The sequence below is a fragment of the Aptenodytes forsteri genome, unplaced genomic scaffold (genome assembly GCF_000699145.1).
Source record: "Aptenodytes forsteri isolate BGI_AS27 unplaced genomic scaffold, ASM69914v1 Scaffold72, whole genome shotgun sequence".
NCBI lineage: Eukaryota > Metazoa > Chordata > Aves > Sphenisciformes > Spheniscidae > Aptenodytes > Aptenodytes forsteri.
The window spans coordinates 1,924,562-1,948,638 of NW_008796193.1; the positions used below are offsets into that span (position 1 = coordinate 1,924,562).

General features: G+C 43.8%; 1 protein-coding gene across 1 annotated transcript; it reads left to right on the forward strand.

The window, feature by feature from the left end:
• Positions 1-63: 63 nt before the first annotated feature.
• KIF4A (kinesin family member 4A) lies at positions 64-21,310 on the forward strand. The gene is made up of 30 exons (XM_009287996.1): positions 64-186; positions 311-425; positions 1,084-1,274; positions 1,555-1,647; positions 2,850-3,016; positions 3,266-3,360; positions 3,560-3,679; positions 4,868-5,043; positions 6,044-6,105; positions 6,775-6,910; positions 7,443-7,501; positions 7,703-7,808; positions 8,511-8,576; positions 8,889-9,074; positions 9,752-9,855; positions 10,159-10,303; positions 10,788-10,898; positions 11,663-11,746; positions 12,394-12,507; positions 12,751-12,906; positions 13,324-13,418; positions 13,869-13,998; positions 14,889-15,059; positions 15,465-15,572; positions 16,415-16,492; positions 16,586-16,687; positions 17,380-17,541; positions 18,910-19,029; positions 19,819-19,941; positions 20,497-21,310. Exons 1-30 carry the CDS (start codon positions 64-66, stop codon positions 20,680-20,682), a joined length of 3,684 nt encoding a protein of 1,227 aa, XP_009286271.1. The 3' UTR covers positions 20,683-21,310.
• Positions 21,311-24,077: the final 2,767 nt, after the last annotated feature.

Consider the following 24,077-nt stretch of genomic DNA (forward strand, 5'->3'; position numbering starts at 1 on the left):
GCGTTGCTCCCGCGAGGCCTCACCCGGCTCCGCTCCTCCGCAGGGCGGCCGCGGCGACTGAAGATGGTGAGGGAAGACGAGAAGGTGATCCCGGTGCGCGTGGCGCTGCGCTGCCGCCCCTTGGTGCCGAAGGAGACCGGCGAAGGGTGCCAGATGTGCCTGTCCTTCGTGCCGGGGGAACCGCAAGTAAAGGAGCCAGCCCTCCGCGCCCGGGGCTCGGCCTTGCCTCCCCCTCTGCCCCGGGGTTCGCCGCCGGGCTGCTGGGGCGGTGTAGTCAGCGCTGTCTGTTCTCCTCTCCTCTCCTCCGCAGGTGGTCGTGGGTAACGATAAGGCGTTCACGTATGATTATGTCTTCGACCCTTCTGTTGAGCAGGAGGAAGTCTTCAGCACAGCTGTCGCCCCTCTCATACGGGGCATCTTCAAAGGTTTGTGGTAACTGAGGTCAAGCTCCGTGTTAAGATACTGGGGACTTCGGTGGGCTCAGCTGTGTGGAAGGTGGTGCTGTGCTGTTTAATTCTCCATTCCAACTCATTTCTTCTTTGATCTTCTCAGAAAATAAAATCCTATGTGTTATCTAGACACCGACTCCAGCCTCTAGTGAGAAGTGCCAGATCTTAACCGTTTACAACCTGTTGTACTCCATAGGGCTATCGAAATGGCTTGTGTGTCTTTACTGGGTCATTTTGGTTCCTGAAGCTATTTACGTAAGGCAAGAGAATTTTATCGAGAGTAATAAGATGAATTGATAAGCATCCTATGCCAGAAGCTGTTACCGATGCTACAGTGGAGCTGGGAGGAGAAAGAGCATACACTGCGTTTCTATGACTAACTCTAGTAAAGCAACAGAGCAGACTTAAAAAAGAGCTGGAATAATAATTTTTTTTCTGTGCTTTGGGGAGCTCTTCATTGACTTTTTTTTCCTTGATGTTGCTAACTGTGACCTGTGCATAAAGGTTGTGTAAACCGACAGTGAGGGACAGGGCTTTTTTGGAAGGATGCTTTTACTAAAATGCAGCTTTGTTCATCAAAGTTTCTTCTGGTTCCCACGTGGCCGTCTGATCCAGGCACCCTTTGTTCCCCTAGGGTATAATGCTACTGTCTTAGCCTACGGACAGACGGGATCTGGAAAAACATACTCTATGGGAGGTACCTACACTGCCAATCAAGAGCATGAACCTAGTGTGGGGGTCATCCCTCGGGTAATCAAACTGCTATTTAAGGAGAAGGAGCAAAGGCAGGATTGGGAATTCATCCTCAGAGTTTCTTATCTAGAGGTAAAAGTTGTTTTGACTTTCAAACTATTATAAAGTTATGAATTACAGATAAAGTGAGCTTTAATGAGGCCACCTCCTTCAAGCGATAGGTATTTATTAAATCAAAACCTAAGACTACGTAAGGTCCTGTCAGGAACTGGTTTCTGAGTCCTAGGTATCTTTCTCTAAAGGTAAAATGAACAGAATGTCATGCAGAGTTAGCCATGATTTCAGTCTTTCTTCATGCAAGTTGTTCCCTTGCACGGCTGCTAACTCTGAGCTGCTGTTCTGATGCTTTCAGATCTACAATGAGGATATCCTAGACCTGCTGTGCCCATCAAGAGAACGGTCTTCCCAAATCAGTATACGGGAAGATCCAAAAGAAGGCATAAAGGTTTGTTGCCCTGTTAGATATGGGTATATAAGGGGGCGACATGGCTCAGGACGAATGTTTCAGTGAAACAAATGTCCGACTCTTTGAGCACTGCTTTATATTAGAGCATATGAGATCATCACAACTACTCATTTCTCTCAAAATTGAGCTGTTGATGATCCATAAGTTTACTCAGAGTAACATCAGTAGGCTAGACATTCATGACAAAGCTGCTTACAAGTCCTATTGTGACTTTTTTTGAAGGCTGATTTAGGTGAATATCTGAGAATGTTGTACTTTGAAATTTGGTAAAGGGACCCAAACTCTGTTGCAATTGTACTCTTCAGTTGGTCCCTTTACCAAATTTCAAACTCTGTTGCAATTGTACTCTTCAGTTTGGCAGAAGTAGCATGCAACAAAGGGAGCCTGAGGGGAAACTATTTAAGTGCCCATGTTATTTTTCTTAGCAGTTTTGTACAGATGTGTGCTTATAGCGTAGTGCAGAAAAACCTTGTGCTACTGCTTGCTCTGTGTACTTGTTTTGTAGTTAAACGTCCATCCATCGTTTGTGCTTCACTCGCACAGTTTCAGTTTGCGGTGGTGGGTAGGTTGTTGGTTGTCATACGTGCAGCTTAGGTGTGTGTGACACCTGTAGCTTTGATCCGTTAACGTTTGTTATGTGTAATCTTGTGCTGCTCACTGTCACCTCTAAAGTACTGGGGTGCGACTCATCCATGCGTTAGTAGTGGCATTGTGATCCAGGGAGACAGGCCCTTCAGGGAAAGCGCAAGCTTGCCAAGGAGCACGACTAGTCCTTACTACTCAGTCCCCTCTGTCCTTTATGTCCCTAATACCTGCCTCTCCTCCGCTCTGTTCACAAAAATACCTCACCACCTTCAGCCAGTTTCCCCTTTCAGCTCCCAGCTTGGCCAGGGGATATCTGAGGGCAGCTAGGGGGTTCAAGCCTCTGGCTTGAAGTGAGACTCTGATTCTTGTGAATGCGTATTTGTATTTAGAGACTTCACTTTGTCTGCCATAGTCTAAGACAGGAGGATAATTTTCTGATGTAAGTCGGGGTGAAGAGGGAGGAGAGGATAAATGATGCTTTCCTTCACAGAGACTTCACTTTGTCTGCCATAGTCTAAGACAGAGGATAATTTTTCTGATGTAAGTCGGGGTGAAGAGGGAGGAGAGGATAAATGATGCTTTCTTCCTGGATACAGATTGTAGGGTTAACAGAAAGAAATGTCACCTGTGCCCAAGATACTGTATCCTGCCTAGAGCAAGGGAACAATGCCAGAACGGTGGCCTCCACGGCAATGAACTCCCAGTCCTCACGGTCCCATGCCATCTTCACCATTTGCATTGATCAGAAAAAGAAAAATGACAAGTAAGTGTGATCACGCAGCCACTCCTAGCAGCTGTTCGGAGTCAGACTTATTTCGTAGTCGTAGTCCTGTCATTCTTTCTTGGTCTTGGATGAACTCAGCTGACCTACTCTTGAGGCAGTTTCTTTATTTGGCTGTCTCTGGTATGAATTATATTTTTCAGCCCAGTGGCTCAACTGTAGTTACTACTGGACTGCCTCTTTCCTAACTGCATGTTTACTTGAGAGAGTAAAATAGTTTTTCTGCCACAGGAACAGCAGTTTTCACTCCAAGCTGCACCTGGTTGATCTTGCTGGCTCTGAGAGACAAAAGAAGACCAAGGCTGAGGGAGACAGACTAAAAGAAGGTCTGTAGGAAAAGGACTGGTACAGCTTGGGTTTCTTGCCACTTTTGAGTTAATTGAGTCTTTGTCAGGAAAAGCAAAGCAGTTATTTAACCCTTATAATGTCCTTTTTTAACCTTTTAAAATTTTTTAATAAGGACAGGAAATGACCAATTCCTAGCTACTGAGGTGGCTGTACTCGCTGTCATCTGTTTGTATGCAGGCATCAACATAAACAGAGGTCTCCTCTGCCTGGGGAATGTGATTAGTGCTCTTGGTGACGAAAATAAAAAGGGTGGGTTTGTTCCCTACAGAGACTCAAAGCTAACGAGACTGTTGCAAGGTAAGAGACAGATGATGATAAAGCCTAAATCTACAGATGCACTTTAAATAACAAAGTAGCAGAAAACCAAAAGCCATACAACCACGGTTCAAAGGGGTAGCTGCTGTTGACAAAGGGATTGCATTTATTGGTTTAGTTCCTCTTCTCACTGAAGCTAGACCTTTCCTGTACTCTTATTTTTAGGTTGCAAATGCATTGAGATGGACTCATGAGTCCTGCTCTCTTGCAGTTCCTATGCTATAGGAGAAAACTAGACAAATTCAGTGCATTTTTTTGGTGGGGAGAAGGAAGATGAGAAGTTAAGTCTGTAGGCAGAGATCTATTATTATACCCTAATTATAGCTACTTAGTGGAGGATATCGCAACCAAAATGGAGCTCAAGCTGTCTGTGCTTTCACTGTGCGCATCATATTTATCTTTCGTTTTCTTAGTCTGAATATCTGGTCTTTGTGGTACTTACTTTTCAATAGTTGCGATGGTCTTGTAATGCATTTTATCTAAATTAGCCTTTAATATGGGCATAGCTATAGTAATGCAATTTACTGGGTTTTTTTTGGTAGTTAAATAATTTGGTACAAAAAGTTAGGCTCTTCAGTATTTTCTGTATCTGAAAGTATCTAATAAAAAGAAACTGGATTATGCAGAGCTGGATGCGGGGCCCTTTTTTTCTGATCAAAAGTTTTAAGTAGCCAATATATGATAGTGTAAAACCAAAGGATAAAATGCCGTGCCGCGTGATGATCTGAACAAATATGTTCCTAGCCAATAATTCTTTAAATTGGAAGATAGTGTGAATTCTGATGTCTGGATATCCATGGAGGTCTTGAGTATTATTGTGTGGGAGAAGGGAGGGGAAAACCTGAAAGAACTATGCCAGAAGTGGCATACAGAAATTACAGCAATTACAAAAGTTACTTAACAGGACAACGATATTACTGGGGCTTCTGATGTGAAATCATTGGTGCTTAGAGCTGAGACATAACTTTGGCTTTCAAAAAAGCTCTTTAGTATAGTACTGACTGGGGCAGAGGAGAAAGTAGATGACAATAACACAAAACTACAGCTGGATATCTTCTTCTAGCTGTAGTATGGAGATGCACTCATGCGGTCTTAGAGATCTTGATGGTATCTTACCAGTCATTCTTGTACTCTCTCAAAGCTTTGATTATGCCTTGTTTTCCTTCTCAGATTCTCTGGGTGGTAACAGCCACACTCTCATGATTGCCTGTGTAAGCCCAGCAGATTCCAATCTAGAAGAAACTCTAAATACTTTGCGTTATGCTGACAGAGCAAGAAAAATAAAAAATAAACCAATTGTCAACCTTGATCCCCAGGCGGCTGAGTTGCATCACCTAAAGCAGCAGGTACTGGGTGCTTTCTTCACGTGAGAGGAGTAGATCTATCCTTTTGGTACTAAGCTCGGTAAACAGCAAGCAAAGACACAGGATGCCTAGCTACACAAAATATGCAAAAAATACTTGGTATGTGTTTCTCTGTCTCTTGAGATGGCTGTAAAGGGAATGCATGAATATTTCTTGTAATTCTACAGCAACTATTCAATGCCGTAGAAAAATGGTGGCGTTAGCGTGATTTACATTTCCATTCCACTGAACAAACCATCGCCTGCCCATTAGGCTACAGGCAAAATTAGAAATACAGTGATGGTTGTCTTGCTGACATCAGCTGCCCATGTCCATTACAGAGTGATGAGTGTTCCTACGTGGTCAGCTTCAGAGGGAAATAAGTTGCATAAAGTAGGATTGGTTAAACCCAAAGCCAGAAGTGCCCAAGGGCTTGTCTACTGATGAGAGTTAAGCAGGCTTGCTGTGCTTACTTGACTGTATGTGTATGATAGTCTTTCATGCCACCTCTCCATAGGAAAACTCGGTAATCTTGTTCCACGATGGAGCAAGTAAGTGGTTTTGCTTACTGCGTAGGAGTGTTCACCAGAATGTTTATTATCATACTATAAATTCAAATCACCTGTTCAAGTAGCTTAGGAAGGCAAGTGATCTGACTCTCTCTCATGTGAAAGGTAGCAACAGAGCATTGGTTCAGCAAAGTGGGAGACCTGCCCTTTGGATCAGCGAGGTCTCTGACACCCTGCACAGAACAGTATGTCAGCTGTCTGTGGGTGACTTTAACGTGCTGATCTGAGCGTTCCTGATGAAGAGAAGGTAGGGTTTTTTAGGAGTAAATTACTTGAAATACTGTAGCAACATGATTCCTTTCCATAGGCAATGGTTAAAGGACAGTTGTGGAGCAAGTGACTCATATTAAGACTAAGGATTTTAATAGTGTTGCTTCAACCATCTAGTTACTATATGGGAGAGATTAACAACTAGTAATTGTTTGTCTTTCTAGGTACAACAGCTACAGGTGTTACTGCTGCAGGCCCATGGAGGGACCCTGCCAGTGTCTCTGAAGTAAGCTTTGTAGATTAATGCTCAATGTAACTGATAGCTGTCACACACCAGCAAAGGCTCTAGATCTCCTTCGCTCTAGACAGTGTTGTGGAGTGTGGGTAGAGCAAACTGGTTGCTTTCTAATAGGATCTGGACAATTTTTTTTCTCCTTTTGTTCTTTTTTCCATGCTTACTGAAATTCCATGCATGTATGGGTCAGTTTTAGAGCAAACCCCTTAAGACTGCAAAAATCAGTTGTAGGAAACATGAGAGGAACTAGACGATGTCTCCTGACTAAGTATCTGTTTCTCAGATCCATCCACCCGTCTTTTCTTCCTCACCCCTCTACCTCTAAATATAGGGCATCTCCACTGTTCTTAAAAGCACAAAATGCAGGAAAAATTGGATTGTGTAGGTGTTGTCCTCTGAGGATGTTTCAAAACCCAAGTACATGCAGTTTACAGACTTCCCATTGGTTAAACAACATTACTGTTTCAAAAGGGTGTTTTCTTCTCTTGCAAATGTCTACTTTTGATATGCTGCATTACTTAAATTTTTGAATTCAGATTAGACTTCCATTTATTTCTGTTCATCTGCTACAACCTATATTTATTACTGAGGTAACTTCAGTGCTATTACAAACTTCTGGTGAAGTCATGTTCACGAGCAAACCGGTCCTTAATATTTTAGTAGTATGGCACCGTCAGAGAATCTTCAGTCCCTGATGGAGAAGAACCAGTCGCTAATGGAGGAGAATCAAAAGCTGAGCAGAGGGCTGAGTGAGGCTGCTGGTCAGACAGCACAGATGTTGGAGAGGATCATTCTGGTAAGGTTCAGTTACCCAAGAAGAGCTTAAAGTTGCATGACTTCCCCTTTTAGCTGAAGATTAATCAATAGCAGCTCCTGTACTTGATGGCATGTTAAGAATCTCTCTCTCTTTTAATGTTCCTTTCACATTTATTTCAGATCTCTGGCTATCAGGTAGTCAGAACCAAAAGTCTCCCAGAGCCTGTCAGAGCATATAGATCTGGTGACTTCACTGGGGAAAAGTACACCTGAATCTTTCAGCTCTTCTGTTGCTTTAATGTTTTAAATATCAGCACTTGCGTGCACACTCGCTCGCTCTCTTCCCTCTTCCCACTCCCCTGCTCTGTTTTGTTTTGATTCACTGCAGTGTATATTCCTGTGGAAAAAGGGTGTTAAGTCTAAACAAACTAGTGGCAATGATCATGCAAGATCTTTCAGTGTGTTGATTTGCCACAGACTGACAACATATCTTTTGCTACAAATAAAATAGCTGTTTTCTGGCTTCTTATCTTGCTTTTACTACGATTCAGTATAATTCTGACTTCCCTTAGACAGAACAAGAGAATGAGAAGATGAATGCCAAACTAGAGCAACTTCAGCAACATGCTGTGTAAGTCTGTTTGCACACCCTACTCATGCTGAGGAAATGTCTTTAAATGTTTTTGTTGGGATAAACTGGATACAGTCAATTTGTGTTTGTTCATCCAGAACTCACTTGTATGTTCAGAGGGGAAAGTTGTTCCTCATTGACATGTGTGACACAAACGTGCCATGTAATGCTCATGGACTTATTCCCATGTCTGCATTGCAGATGCAAGCTTGATCTGCAGAAGCTGGTAGAGACTGTGGAAGATGAGGAACTAAAAGAGAACGTAGAGGTGATTCGCAGTCTGCAGCAAGTGTTGGTTCAGTTGCAGGTAAGACTGAATCCAGGGAGAGAAGAGTGTGCCAAGCAAGTTTACTAATGGAACCTAGGGTTCTTCTGCCAGTCTGCTGAGCAGGGGATTCCACTCTGCAGAAACTTTGCTGAAGGAGCCTAGGAATTACAAGCATTAAATGACTCTTTATCCTCTTCAAAACAAGCTGTCCTGCTGTGCTTTTAATGCTGCAGAAAGGCCACTTGTGCTTGAGTGGCTGCATGTGGTGGGGGAAAAGGAAGAGTCTCCATAAAAGAATCTGATAGTGGAAGATTAGCATAGATTTACAGTCCAAAAGTTGGAAGGAGAGTTATAAACTTGGTAGTTTTAATGAGCAACCCAAACTGCAGGGACCTGAAACTGTTAAATAGACGTTGCCAAATCTTTGTCTAATTCAGGAACTTCCCTGTTCTCCCTCGCTAGACATTCCCACTGTTCCCAGACTCCTTACCCTTGTGAGGAGCTGGCTGCCAATGCTGGAGTTCAGGGAAGACTAGAAAGGCTGCCTTGTCCAGCTAGTCTAGGAGGAGTATGCTCACTTTACTAACAGAGGGAGACAATGGCATCCTCTTTCCAGGGATAGCTTTCTGGACAGAGGAGAATAACATTATGCTTTGTCATAATAGGCCAACAGACTGTTATTAGCTTCATTTTACTTCATCTCTCATTTTTTAACAAAATTTTCTTCTTTGTCCTATATAGAGTGAAAATGCTGCTGCGATGGAAGCTGCTCCAGAGATGGCAAACTCTGAACAGGATGCTACAGCTGTAAGTGAGGGGAGTCCAGCAGCGCAGACCTTACCAGGGGCATGTTTTTATCCCCTCATCACTCCTCTTTTATCTGTGTCCTTATGCTAGTTTTCAAATCCAAATGTTTGGTAAATATTGTGTCACTTTTGTATGTGTTGCCTTTCTATGCTCTTATTTGCTCAATGTGTTCAAGATCAATAACCTGTTCTCACTTCTGAGTATCTAATTTTTTATGTAAAAAATGAATTTGAAGTGTTCTGCAGAAACTGCTATCACATAGTTAAAGAGCTTCAGACTGGCTTCTCCAGCTCATTGCTGTGTCTCTTCCAGGAAGCAGAAATGGGCCAGGATACCAAGAGACCCTCGGATGACTTCACCACTCAACATGCCCTCCGTCAAGCTCAGATGTCCAAAGAGCTGCTTGAATTGAATAAAGCCCTGGCTCTAAAAGAGGCACTTGCCAAAAAAATGACACAGAATGATAGTCAGCTGGAGCCCATTCAGTCCCAATACCAGGTAAACTCTTCTGAAATAGTTCTTGTAAGGATATGTTCAATTTATTTTTCCCAATTAATGCAGTCACTCCATGCTGAGGAGGAAAGGGAAGAGAAGATCTGTCCTCTCATGAGCATGTTCTTACTGGGTCTATCTATTTCCTTAAGCTGGGTCACTGCCCCCTTGGGCATGGGGAGGAGTTAACTACAGGTGTCAACAGAGAAGGTGGGGGAGGGATGACCATGCCCAGCTATCTACAATAGCTCTACTGCCAGAAGACTGTCTTTTCCCTGAAATAAGCTATTAGCCGCTAGCTGTTCTGTGTGAAATGGGCTTCTCTACTTTTTACTTTGGAGGCTTGCTTGGCCACACCAAGCCAAAATGCAAGTACGTCACTGTTAAGTCTCATAGTACAGCCAGCTGATCTGGCTTCCCCTGTTCACTAGCTGTGCTGGGATCTCCCATCTCTGAAATTGTTCAGTCACAACTTTTTAGTTTGGCACAATGGTTCTGTTGACCGACTGAGATTTCAGTGTAGGGAGGACTAGCCCTTTTGATGCTTGTACTGCTTTTAGATAAGGTGGTTTACAGCCTGTTGAAAGGAACACGTTTTCTCAAGGCCTCCTGTCTTAAAGCTTTGTCTCAGAGTGGGGCTTCAAGGTTTTTATTTGGAGGCTTACTATTCTTGTCCTTTCTAGACAAATATCAAGGATCTGGAACTGGAGGTCAGTAGTTTGCAAAAAGAAAAGGAGGAGCTGATCCTTGCTCTACATATGGCAAAGAAGGATGTCAACCAAGCCAAGTAAGAGTGACTACACAAGCTGTGTGACTTACAGCACTGAAAACTGTGTTAATGCACCTGTGAAAATTCATTGTCTTGCACTTCAGCTATCTGTAAAAGCTGCTCTTCTTTTGATGCAAATGCATCCATTTAACATGTCATGTGAGTTGTATGAATTGCAGAGAAGCCTGATAGGATCAGTGGGAAAGACAATAATGCACAATTGCTTTATTTTTTTCATGAGTTGTCTCTAAAGTTGGAGAATACTTGTTTGAGAATAACAGTCAGTAGGGGGGCTGGTTTTAAAATGTGATTTCTTTATAGACTGAGTGAACGGCGTCGGAAAAGACTTCAGGAGCTGGAAGGGCAAATTAATGAGCTGAAGAAAAAGCTGAATGAGCAATCCAAGCTCTTAAAACTGAAGGAATCTACAGAACGCACTGTCTCCAAACTGAACCAGGAGATCAGGGTAACTAACCCTAGCATGCAGTTCTCAGCCTTGCTCCAGTGTAGGCAAAGCAGATTCCAGACAGAAGGCACTCACACTTTCTGTTTTGTTAGACTGAGAACACCAGTTTTTTGGCAAGACTCCTTTGACTACATGACCACCATTGCTGGTGTAATACAATAAGCAGGTGGCTCTTGAAACTTGGAGGAATAAAAGTCCAAAGTGTCTTCTGGCTATTCTGGTAACTTATTCCCTCAGTCTAAATCACTTCACTTTGATTTCCATGTGTATACCATGCATGTGTGTGTCCATTTATGCTTTAAAAGATGAATTCCTGGGTTTTAGCACTTGGAGAGTGTCCTTAAGCAGGTACTCTGAGTGAGCAGCACACTGTAATATTTCCCGTCTGCCACCCGCACCCCGACAGACACACTAGGGGAATGTAGGTTGAAACCACCCAGAATGCAAATACTGGACAACTCTTCCACCCATTTCTGTTTTTCAGGAAATGAAAAACCAAAGGGTACAGCTGATGCGCCAAATGAAGGATGATGCTGAGAAATTCAGGCAATGGAAACAACAGAAGGACAAGGAAGTGATCCAGCTGAAAGAACGGGTGAGCAAACAATAAGCCCTGAAACTGTACCTCCCTCCGAAGAGTGAAACAAATCATTAAAGTGTTTGCTGCAAGGCTTTGTTTAACTTGCAAGCATCTGAAAAACATTTGGGGAATGCTTTGAAGATAACATTAGTTCATATGGCTGCCACCTTTCACCAGTTGTCATAAATTGACTTGCTTGCTTGTGTCTGGCAATCTTAAAGCAATCAACACAGTCGTCATGATTCAGCCCTAAAGCAGAAGGCATATATTTAATATTTCTAAGTATTTAAAGTGGTAGGATTTGGCCACAGAATGGGAGGTATTTAAACTTTCAAATGAATATTGAATCTGCAGGTAAACAGTGAGAACTGTTAATGAAATCCAGCTGGCTTGTAGCATTTGAGTGTAATGGACAGCAAACACCTGTACCTCTTGAGTTCTGGTCTCACAGGAATTCTTACTGTAAGAAGCTTGCTCCTCCATGCTTTGGGACACTAAGTCTTAAACTTTTGGTCTGCTGTCTCTTACAGCCTTCAGGCTCCTAAACCTTTTTGATGGAAAGTGTGGAGCCCCTTCTAGCCACTTTAAGCCTAACAGCCATTTGTTCTCAGAGGCACTACATGGCTTAAGCTTGTAACGATCAGTGAAATTATTATCATGAAGCATTTGCACTGCAGAACAGCAAATGTAATTATTCTGTTCCAAGAAGTGTGAAACTGGCCATAGGTATTAACGTGACGTGATTTTTTTCCATCTGTCTTAACACTATTTCCCTGCAGGATCGCAAGAGACAATATGAGCTACTTAAGCTAGAACGAGATTTCCAGAAGCAGGCCAATGTACTTCGGCGCAAAACAGAAGAGGTAAGGAGCCAATATCTGCTAGAAACTCCTGACCAAATCCTAAAGGTCTGCAAAGTGTGGTCAGAGGTTGTAATAGGATATGCAGAAAACTTCTTTAACGCAGTTTGGAGGTCTGGAAATAGAGGTGTCTCTGTAGAAAAATACCATGCTTCTGTCTTGTAGCCTCTGAGGGATTCTAGTTAAATCTGCTCCTTAAAGGGTAAATTACCCTTTGAGCATCAGGCTGCTGTGGCAAATCTATTTATAGTGTGTGTGTGTGTGTATATATATACTATAATGCGTGTATATATATATAGTATATTACAGATAGCCAAGCTAGAAAGTAAAATGAGCTTGAGTGGATATGCTAGACTGCAGTTCAAAATTCTTTCAGGATCGCTGTATAGGAGAAATGCATCTTGAAACTATTTTGGATGCTTTCTTCTACCTTTAGGCCTAGAGGCAGATTCTCTTTAAACCAGGAATCTCAGCAAAGGAAACTAAGTCAGGGACTCTCTAGTCTTCAATTAATCCTGAAGTTTTATTAACCTTATACTCTCTTCTCATTGTCTCAATGTCTGGCTTGCGTTGTGAATACCTCATGTTTTCAACCTTTGCAGATTAAGTGAAATAACTACTGTTCAGCTTTTGTGTAAAATATTTTACAGGCAGCAGCCGCTAACAAGCGCCTAAAGGACGCTCTGCAGAAACAACGGGAGGCTGCAGATAAACGGAAGGAGAGTCAAAATCGGGGAATGGAAGGAGTTGCTGCACGAGTAAAAGTAGGTGACTGTGTTGTGCATTCCCACAAACAATGGGCAAACTTAGCTTTAACTCAGTAGGTGCTGCTGGGGTTGATGGCTGGAGAGTAGAGGGGAGGAACATGGAGTTACATATTAGGGAGGCAATGTGATTATTCAGTTTATCTGTGAAGGCATTTCAGAGAAGGATTCAGTCCTGAAGTTGAGACTACAGTGAACCACTATACTGTTTTTTGAGGTTTTGGTGGGTTTTTTTTCCTGCAGAGCTGGCTTGCAAACGAAGTAGAGGTTCTCGTTAGTACTGAAGAGGCTCGACGGCACCTTGCAGACCTTCTGGAGGACAGAAAGATCTTGGCACAGGAGCTCCTTCAGCTTAAAGAGAAGAAAGAGGCTGGGGAAAACCCCCCTCTAAAGCTCCGGGTAAGAGAGTGGAAAATGCTGTTTTCCCTGTCCCACACCTCTGGCTGTTCAGCAAGTACTGTCACTTGCTCTTACTCACTCCTATCTGACCTTTTCCCTCAGAAGGTAGGGATGGAGAGGGTTCCCTTTCTAGAAAAAGGGGTTAATGTTGTTACTGTCCTCTGGCATGCCGGGGAACAGAGTTGCTGAAGTAGCTTGTTACTTAATGCAATGCATCTGGCGGACGTGAGTGGTTCACATCCCTTATCAAAGACTTTATGCTTTTGGGAAGGAGCAATGGAATTTAAGCTATAGAGAGATACTTGGAGGCTTTTATAATAGTATGGCTCCTCTTTGAAATGTCTGTAAATGAAAGCCCAGTCTTGCGTGCGTTTCTTCACCTATTGCTCACTTCTGTCCATTGCTGTAATTCTTTAGAGACGCACCTACTCCCTCGCAGATTTGCAGGCATCAGAGATGGACCTTTCCATATCAAAGCAGATAGAAAGCCTGGAAACTGAGATGGGGCTCAGGTAAGGCAGTTCGACAAAGCTGACTTGCACAGCCTTGCCTCCATTTTTTTTTTTCCTCGCCTCCTATCTACAACTTTCCTGTGAAACAGAAGAGAAAGTAAAATAACTTATACACTGACACTAAAAATTATGAAATAAGACCATGTGGCTTTCCCGGTTTGAATTCTTCCAAAACGTGGGGATATGAGGACACTACTCAGTCACTAAGATTGCTTTGTTCTTAGCTGTTTGTGAGCATCTCTGTATGAGGGAAACACTGCACTTTTAATTGGAAGTGTGAAGGCGAGGAGAAACTCCTTGGTATAGCATTGCAGAATCCAGCTGCTGTACTAAGCAGTCAAAATTTTAACTTGAACTATTTTGTCTAATATTCTGGTAACAGTAACTTTAGCCCAGACACTAGCCCAGGTTTTCTGTGTTGTAACCGCAAATATATGTGTCCTTCCAAAGGAGTGCCCAGATAGCAGATCTACAGCAGAAACTCCTAGATGCAGACAATGGAGATCGTGTGAAACAGCGTTGGGACAGTATTGCAACAATTCTAGAGGCTAAGTGTGCTTTGAAGTATCTCCTTGGAGAGGTAAACTCTGAATCTTCCTATTTTATTACTGAAAACAAAGGCTCTAAGTGCTTAGCCAGGAATGAAAGGAAGTGACTAACAGGCTGATAGCAGAGATGAATTCAAGTGAAGCACTGCTGTACTGGATGAGGTTTATTTCCCTCGCAACTTCTGATTAAAATATTCTCCTGTACCAAAGATCCTTTTGGGGAGTGAAATCCAAAAAGAACAGGGAAGAGGGAAACAGAATAGACGCAGGTCTGGAGATATTGGCTAAAGCTGTGCTTACGGAAGGCTTGCATGGGAATAGTAAAAGGGAAGAGACAAATTTCAAAAGTGGAAGAGAAGAGAAAGTACCTAAAAATACTTACTGAATGAACAAGTAGGCAATCTGCAGGGAAACAAGGGGACCACTCTGAGGTCAGAGTGGAAGCAGTGGGATGGATGTTGGGGTGGGAGAAGCTTGAACGAGACTGGGGGTAGGAGAGAGTAGAAATTGGGCTCACGTGGAATTGAGGAAAGAGCAACTGATACTCTGCAAAGGCAGAATCATATATCAGTCCCTGGCGCTCAGAAATTAAAGGAAAAGAATGAAGGAGTTAATATGAGAGAGCATTCATTTTTGGGGTCCCCTCAATACTCAGATTTAAAGTGCTGCAGGAAAGGAGATTAATCCAGAACTGTTAACAAAACTTCCTGCTATCTGTTTTGCACTGCCATACTGGCTGTCAGATGTCTAGCTCTGAATGTCTCATCTAGCCTCCTCGTTGCTGATGGCCAGCCCAATTCTTAGGGTGGTTGGAAGTTAGGCAGAAATGTTTCGCCTTCAGACTGAAGCATGTCTGCCCCAACAGACACTATGAAACATGGAACTCACTGACCCAAGCTATCACCTTGCTTTTGTCTTTCAGCTGGTCTCCTCAAAAGTTCAGGAAAGCAAGTTGGAGAGCAGCCTTCAGCAGAGTAAAGCCAACTGTTCAGACGTACAAAAGATGCTGATTGAAGAGCGAAACCACATGACGGAGATGGAGGCTGAGTTCCAAAATCAGCTTTTGGTGCAGGAACAACACCACCAGGAGAAGGTAAAACATAAGTGATAGAAATCTTGAGAGCTCCTGTGTCTTGGGACTCTGATTTCCAAATCTGCTCAGAGATAAAGGTAAAGTGTTGTGCTGAAACCGATCTGTTGCTGTATATCTGATCGAGATTTGTTAGACTCTTGCAGGATAGCTAACAAAAGCCCAAGAAATCTTCCTATTCACCTTCTGTCCTATGCAAGTTGTTTTATTCAATAACTTTTTCGCAATGTTTTAAGTGAGGATGTTACACCTGAGCACAAGATAACTTTTAAAGTAGATCAGGGCAGAATTGTGCTGGAAGTGGCAGAAAGAATCTTTCTGAAATTGTCAAGGCCTTTGCCTGAGCTGCCAGATGTCTCTTTAAGGAATTCAAGCCTGTTTGCCTCTGCTATATTAACTTGCTTTTAGGTTCTGTACCTGCTTAGCCAATTTCAGCAAAAAGAAGCAGCAGAGAAGAAATTGGAAGATTCACTAAGTGAGCAAGAGAAACAGCTACAAGAGCGACTCAGGTTCCAGGTAGAGTGTCTGGATGTGGCTTGGGGGTGTGTGCTCATTAGGGTCACTTGTCACTTGGAATATAGCTTTAGAGTGAGGAAGGTGCAGAAGGATTGAGAGCATTTCCATTTGTAGCTAAGACTGCTCAATTCGGTTGGTTGCAGGGGGATAGTTGCTACGCAGGTTTGGATAAGCCTGTGGCTTTTCTCATCATGTATCTTCTTCCATTAAATAAATGTAAATGCAGCAATGAGGCCTGCCACAATCTGACCAGCTCATGCAAACTTCTTCCATGCTCGGAACACCTTTAGGATATTCAACATGCTATTACTAATCCTTTGCTGAGCACAGCTCAAACTTCTTACGTGCTCGGAACACCTTTAGTTAGGATATTCAACATGCTATTACTAATCCTTTGCTGAGCACAGCTCCACTGTGCTATCAGCAATGGAGGAACTTAACTTGATCGTATAAACACGTTACAAGCTGTACCTTGTCTTGTCACTAAGAGAATTCAGTGGTGTAGCAAGCTCCTGTGGAAGGGCGTGTTCAGTGACGTATTAAAGCAAAATCAGTCCTAGGTGTACCTAATTTGGAGATAAGCCTCAGAAATAGAAGGAGTTTTAGATCTTAAATGGTCACTCTGAAAGGATCAAATTCTCTGTTTTATTGGCAGTGTTATGCAAAGAACAAGGTAGTAGCACGAATGATTTTCCTGATTAGTCAGAGCTGATCTCCTGTTGGAGAATACAAAGAAGCCCCTTTGATCTTGCAAGAAAGATCCAAATAGAAAAATCTGTCCCAAACAACTATTTGTGCTACCCCCACATAAGCCTACAGATTTCATCTTGTCTTGCAAACAGGAGGAAGAGCTGGAGAAAATGAGGGAGATCTGTGAGAAGAACCAAGAACTTCTCCAGGAAAATGACACTCTTAAGCAGGTAGAGATCTGTACAGACATAAGTCATAAGAGCTCCTTGGCGGTGGGGTTAATGTATTTTGCAAAGCTAAATTTTTTTTGTCCCTCTTAACAGAAACTGCTGCTCCTCCAAGTTGCCAGCGGACAGAAGCTCCGTCATATTCAGCAAATGCCATCTGAGTCCCCAGATTCCTCTTTTGATTATATTCCACCCAAAGTAAAGATTCTGCATACCAGTTTTCATGCTTGTATTGTACCTGGGGTTTTTTCAAAAGTTAATGTTGGCTATTAATAATCTTGGTTTCTTTCTCCCAAGTTGCTTTTTACACAGCATCTTGTTCTGCTCGTTGAAGTAGGCCTGGTCTCTACTTCAGATAGTCCTTAAGGCTTCTGTTTTCAGAATAATTCTGAAACTAGCTTGCACTAGTTTTCGATCTTAAAAAAAAAAAAAGGGGGGGGGGGGAAAAAAAAAGGGTGGGGGGGGGGGGCAAACAAAACCCCAAACCTGTTTCCTCAGTCTAATTATGTCTGACTCTGTATCCTCCTTAGTAATCCAGGTGTCTTCTCTGTAGCATTTCCAGTCTCTGAATCATGGAGCAAGGCATCTGTCACAGAATATTTAATCATTGCCTTGCAAAAGAGCCAAATCTTAGTGCTGATTTAAAACTATTTTGTCAAGACTGACACAAATTATTAAATTTCCAAGGATTTGTCAACTATAGCAGTTAAAAATTCAATCAGTCAATTTAAATCCTGACAATCTGATCTCGTCTCCTCCCTAACCCTACAGCCTTCTTGGCTGTCTGAGAAGAATGGGGCTGTGGTGGTGGGACTCTGAAGTGCCTTAATAAAATGTAAACCCACTGTTACTTCTTCTGGGGCCTCAACGCTTGTAACTTCTGTGTGTAGCCAAAGACTCGCCGGCAAACGACAGCAAAACCCCGTGCACCAAACCCAGAAATGGATGTGGAAGAGCTGTTCTCTGACTCGGGGGAGTCTGGAGGGGAGATGAATGATGCAGACTGGGTTCCGGTAAAAGCAGTCAAAGGAGCGAAGAAAAGCATGATGGGGGTAAGATCCAGTTACCTTTGACTTGTTATTACCTATAAGGGAATCGCTTGCCTGTATCCCTAAGGATCTAGTATGTGAACAGAGAAACTGTGAGATTGTAGTGTCTCCACTATTGTTCTGAACGGCCTTAATACGGTAGTGCTGCTGGCATTGGTTATTTGTCATATTCTGACTGACAGAGCAAAAGTTGCCCATAGTCAGCAACACCTTCCTAAATAGTTTTTCATTAAACAGGTCATCTTCTACCATGAGACACATGTTCTGTCCTGCTACCTGTGGCTGAACTGGCCTATGTTTCAGACAGCAGCAAGATAGTGAGCCCTAGCAGCAACTTTATTCCTTCATGGAGCCTATTTTAGGGGGAAAAAAGGGATGGCCTGTCATGTATCCCCATGTACTGTTGCCACTGTGGTGTACTGCTGCGGCTCCTAGTCCTGACAGAGGCCTTGGCTTCCATCTTCTGTTTGCATTGGTCTGCTGGGCTTGAAGCTTCAGCCTGCTGCTCAGTTAATTCCTGATGGGATGGAAGAGATGATTTGAACGTGCTGAACAGGAGTCACTGTGAACCAGTGGGCCTCTTTGGGCTTGGATTGCTGTGAAGCTAGACCCGCATTGCGAGACGTGTTCTTCCCCTTTCACAAAGGGGTAAATTACTACATATTTCACTATTGAGTGACTGAAAATGTCAGCAGTTACCACAGAAAAGCTTATGAATTTAAAGGTCTAGCTTTAGTTCCTTTCACTGCAGCTTGCCAACCTGATAAATTCTGAACTACAGTACTGTCCGTGGTTTGGGCTTTGAGGAGTTCTTTTGGGCCGTGTTGCAGGAAGGAGGGTTTGTGCTTGGCACTTGGCTCTTCTGAGTTCATTTACGTAGCCTGGTGGAACTCCAGCACAAGTTACTGCTCGGTTCAGAACTATAGCTTGGAGCAGCTGGTCTGTGCCGTCTGCTACTGCTTCACGTACCCAGACTAGCAAAGAGATTCACTGCTCTGATGGGCCATGAAGTAGCTAAATTGGGTCACCTCCGTCTAGATGGAGGGCCCTAGGTATGGTGACTCAGGTTTGCCTCCTAGCGCGCAGATGTTAGCTTGTTTAACTGGCATCCTTTTGATAACTTGAAGTCAGGGACTGTGTAATTGAAGATGCTTATTTCGGGGATACTGAAGCAGGAGATGGCTCTGTAGGTGGAAAGGCCCTGTTTCTTTTCCTGGGATGCAGGACTGACAGTGAAACAATAAAAGGTTCATGGCAGCTTGGGGATGCTACTGGCCTTTAGATTGCTTCAGGTGTTGACAGCTGTGGCAATCTAGATGCAGTCTATAAAACACCGAAGCTCTTTCTGCACAGAACTCTTCTCTTACTTAGTGCTCCTGCAAGGGCCGATGTGGAAATAGGCAGTGTGGCTGCAGGAAGCAGAAGGTGGGCTGCACTGAAGGCTGTAGCTGTGACTCGGCAAAATGCAGAAATAGAGACCCTGGCTTTCCGGTGAGTAGCGCTGCCTGTGTGGGTGCGACAGGGCCTGCGCCCACCATCCAGACTACACAGTGTGTTTAAGCAAAGCTGGGTGAATGGATAAGCAGTTATGCTATTAGCGTACGTGCGGAGTTTGTCAGGCTAAAGCACCTTCCCGAAACACTTGTAAATGTCACAGAGTTTGTCAGGCTAAAGCTTATGCACCTTCCCGAAACACTTGTAAATGTCACTGTAATTCAGTGTTTATCTGTGGTAACTGAGGACAAAGTTTTCCACTGCCGTACCAGACTCTTGCACTAAATACAGAAATTTGCATGTCGTCCCAAGTCACATCGGTTTACCTACTGCCAGTTGTCAGCCATGAATCCAAAGACAAACAATTTAAGTCTTTCTTTTGCACTTAGTAAATAAAAATTGTATCTTTAGCTTCAGATGGCACAAAAACTTAACTTGCTTTCAGAGGTTTGGTTTGTTCTTTCAAGAATGGAAGGGATAATTTGGGGAGGGGGTTGTAGCATCAGGAAGGTTCATGAGCAACTGATGTTCATTAGAACTCTTGCTAAAAACGTCTGCCTGACTCTTGGCTCTTAGAGATTTGAAGCAGAGACCTCCCATAGTAATTCTTTAATTATCGACTATTTTATGAAGCCAGTTGCCTGACAGAGGCATCTAGTGTCCTGTGCTACGAATTACTTCGCAACTGGGGAGGTGGCTCAGGGACTCCTAGTATTTCTTCAGCTGTTGGTGGGAAAGGAAGGGATGGATATTGTAAAAGTGCTTCAAAATGGTACTGCTCCTCAGGATGCCACGCCGTGTGAGGACCAAACAAGGGACTCTGAAGGTTCCTTCAAACTCGAAGACCCCACTGAAGTGACTGCAGGAGAGACCTTCTTTCAGCCTGTGTGCATCACACCAACTACAAAGGTACTGCCTAAAGCTGTAAGAAAGAACAGTGGTTCTGAATTGTGTGCACACCTTGTTTATGGCTAGTGATGATCTTAAAGAAGAAAAAAGAAAACAAGATGATAGACCGCTGCTAGAAAAATCTGAACAGACTACAGCTGTCAAGCCAGCTTGTATTTACACTTTGAGCCTGCTGAACTCTTAAAATTTTCATACTAAAACTTTGCCATACTTTCCTGCTGCACCTTCCAGCCATAAGAGACTGGTAACTGAGGAGCTCATAGGACAAAATCCTATCTGTCTATGTCCAGACTTAACTGTTCTTAAGCCATTGTGTACTCTGACTTGGCCGCTGTAATTTTGCCTCAGCTAAATGAATTCACTTATCCCGTGTGTACCCTCTGCACGCTCTTCCAAATGCTGTCTCTTCCTGCTCAGCCCAGGAATTTGTCCTTAGAAATTTGACTTGAGCAAAGAAATTAAGTAACTCTTGACGTGGGCCTGGCAACTTCTGTATGTGCTGCCTCCAAACTCCAGTGACCAACTCTAAAATTGTCTTCCTTGCTTTTCTGATAGGTCCTGAAAGATATCACAGACCAAGACGTGTTCATGAAGAAGCCCAGCACTGCTGCTTCCCTGCTCGTGAAAGATGAGGAGTCCCAAGAGAACCAGATACCGTTTGTAAAGAGAAAGAAGAGAATGCTGAGTAGCAATACCAGCTTCTTCTCAGGTTGCACCCCTATCAAAGAGGAGCTTGACTGAGGAGCCCAGAAGCTGCCCCATGACTGGGTTGTGCTGTGCTTCCTTAGGCCACGTTGCTGGTGACTTTTTTTAAAGCGTTGGGATCTCTTGCTGCAGCAAAAGCCTGATGACTGTTGTGCCTAACAGCTTCTGGCATAGCAAGGGAGTCGAACACTAGTTCTTGCTAGATTCTGTCCAATTCTTTGTAAATATTTGTACGTGTGGGTCTTGGGCCAATGGTAGAAAAACCCCTCCTTCCTCTGGAATTCTGGTAGTGAGTGGAGGTGATTTATCCAGGTTGCTCATTCCAGCTGCTGCCTTCATCCTGAGCTGTGAACATGTTGGGTACAGTTTAATCCATAATCTTGAAAGAACTTTGCGTTTGCACTGGAAATCTGGGCATGGTCTCTTCCAATGCAGCACGAGGAACTGTTCCAAGCTGCTGTGTGAGATCCGCTGGTGCTTGATCTTGGAGGCACTGTCTGTAGTCTTAAACCAGCTGGTGGCTATGAAATGGTCAGTGTTTCTGTACTCTTTAGGGCACTGGTCTCTCCTTGTTCAGTGAAGTTAGAAACCTGCTAGCCCTATGTGAATATTGTAGTAATTTTAACTTGATTTTGTAGCTTGAATAAAGTAACTACTTAAACTGAAAGTCAGGGGGTCTTTTTGCACACAGTAATGTAAAATGAACCATACGGGCACTCTGGGCTCTCCATAATTCAAGCTGTTCCTGCGCTGACTGCCGGCAGGATATAATTCAAATTGGCCTCGAAGCTGTTCCTGCGCTGACTGCCGGCAGGACTAGCTCTAGATCTTTCTGGCATACCTCACTCAAAAAGTAAGCAGCCCAAACAGGGTACCACTGCTTTCCTCTCCCCTCCTTGCCACTGCATCCTAATTTTTGAGTCACAGCATGAAGAAAAACTGAGGCTTGGTTCTCCAAATCTAACTTTTTTTTTTTCTCTTCCTTCCAATGGTAGTGGTGACAACCCAGACCTATACTTCAGCTTGCAGATAGATGCTGTGTGACACCGTCCCGCCCCTGAGGCTTGAGAGCCCTCTATGTTCTTGGGCTTGGTGCCATATTAAGGATTATGTGGCTTCTGGCTCAGTGCAAGCTGAGCAGGCTTTTCTGCAGAGCAGCTGTTCAGATGTGCCTTTAATAAACATCAAAGGATAACTGCATGGTTTCTTCTAAATAAAATCAGTATCAATATGAATGAGCAGTGTAACTCTCCCTTCACTCTGTTACAAGCTTGTTCCTTTTAGGAGGAGTACTTGGGGCAGAGTGGGGCTCTCTGCAACCTCCTGTGCATTTGTAGTGGAAGCAGGGCTCACAGGGTACCTGGCAGTGCTCTTGCTGATAAAACCACGCTGGGAGCTCGGGGAGGTACAGGCAGGTGTTGCCTGTGAAAAGGGCAAGCCAAGACACAGTCCCATGTAGTCGCACTTGATAAAGAGCTATTAGATGGCTGCTCTTCTACCTTCAGTCATCTTTTTGCCTTCCAAGCATATAGAAGTCCCTGATAGTTGTAAAATGTTTGTTTCAAGGCAATTTAAACAAGGTTGTGAGTTGTGAGGGCTTTACCCAGGTAAAGGGCATCCGCCTCATCCCACAGACCTGCCCATCCTTTATGTAGGGGTTTAGAAACTGAGAGTTGGGGTTATTTCGTATTTGAAGAACAAAGACGCAGCACAAAGGCAATAAATCTTTGTGTGGGTGAAACGCAAGGTAACAAATGCCTGTGGTTTAAGCAAACTTGTCCTACCTGTAGACAGCATTATGAAATAATTCACCCGTGCGGTTGGGAGCTGCGTGCTTGAGGAGGTGGCTGGGGAGCGGCCGAGGTGGCGGGTCTCTCCTCGCCTTTCCCAGATGCTGCTGCCTCGATGGAAGGCACCGGAGAAGAGCAGCTGCCCAGGACAAGAGTCTGCTTTGACCGACGACGGTGTTCTGTTTAGCCTCCACCGCTGGAAGAGGATCAGTTTTGTGAACCTGAAGCCCGGTTGCGCAGGGCTCACCTGCCTGTGCCCCAAGCCCCACCACACCTCCGATGTGACGGGGCAGGGACCCTGCCCTATTTAGCTGTAAAAGAAGAAAAGCTGTAAATCAGAAAAATGGGGTGGGTTTTTTTTGAAGCATTGCTTTAGTCTCATCCCCTCACACCGCCCAGCTCCTCCTGTTCAGGCGCTGGGTTTAGCAAGGGCCGCTCTGGGTCACGCTGGAGACACCAGACAGGCGCTTTCCCCACCAGGGCAGGGAGGTGGCTGAGCCGGGTTCCCCCCCCCAGCACCACACAAAGCCCCCAGGGCCGGGGATGGGCCTGATGGGCAGCGCCTGGCACCCCGAGCCACTGCCCGGGCCAGCGAGGGCTGTGCCGCGCCGTGCCGAGCCGTGCCGTGCTTCGGCCAGCCGGAGCGGGCATGGAGCCGGAGCAGACCGTGTGGGCCCCCCCCAGGGCCCGCGTCACACCAACACCCAGCGCCATGGGATACGCTCGGGGACACGCTCGGGGCTTAAATCAAGACGAGCATCTTCATTTCGTGTTGGTGCAGGGCCAGGAGCCCAACAGCCCCTGACGAGCTGCCCCGGCGGGGGGCAAGGGGGCACCCCCGGATGGTGCGGCCAACATCCACCCCCCGTTACATGTTAAATATTATGTATATATATCACAGAGAGAGAGAGAGAGAGTGTATATTTGTAGAGCATATGTATATAAGAATATGTGTGAGCGAGAGAGTGAGAGTGTGTGTGAGAGAGAGAATATATTTTTATACATATACGAGAATATTACGTATATAAAAGAGTAAACAGGTGTTCGCGAGTGCTGGGTGTGGCTGTGTCTGTATTTTATATATACAATAGACAGCATATTATAGATTGTACGTAATATAAGAAATAATGTTTTAGATATATAAAAGTCCGTCTGATACTGTGTGTATAGAGACTGTACAAATACAGACTCATAGACTCATTTAGGTTGGAAAAGATCCTTAAGATCATTGAGTCCAACTGGTGTTTTTTTTTAATATACCCACACACACACACACACACACACACACAAATAAGCCTATAAAAAATGTGTGTATTATATACCAGCGATATGATATATGAGCATTATATAAGATAGTTATAGGTTATCTATTATATGTTTTATGTTATAGTATCTATTGCATATTGAATATTTTTTTTTAATATATATACACACACACACTCTCTCTCTCTCTCTCTCTCTCTCTGTGTCTCACTCTATGAAAGGGAATCTGAGCCTGTGCGTGCATAGAGTATTAAAAAAAAAAGTATAAAAGCATAGGTTTCTATGTGGTTTAGATACACTATATATGTATTATATATGTTATAATAATATATATTGTTACACATTATATAGTAATACATATTATATATAAAAAGGTTC

Coding starts and splice junctions, on each gene's coding strand:
- KIF4A (XM_009287996.1), top strand. CDS start 64: ATGGTGAGGGAAGACGAGAAGGTGATCCCGGTGCGCGTGGCGCTGCGC. Junction 426..1,083: donor CATACGGGGCATCTTCAAAG/GTTTGTGGTAAC, acceptor TTGTTCCCCTAG/GGTATAATGCTACTGTCTTA. Junction 16,688..17,379: donor TTGATTATATTCCACCCAAA/GTAAAGATTCTG, acceptor TTCTGTGTGTAG/CCAAAGACTCGCCGGCAAAC.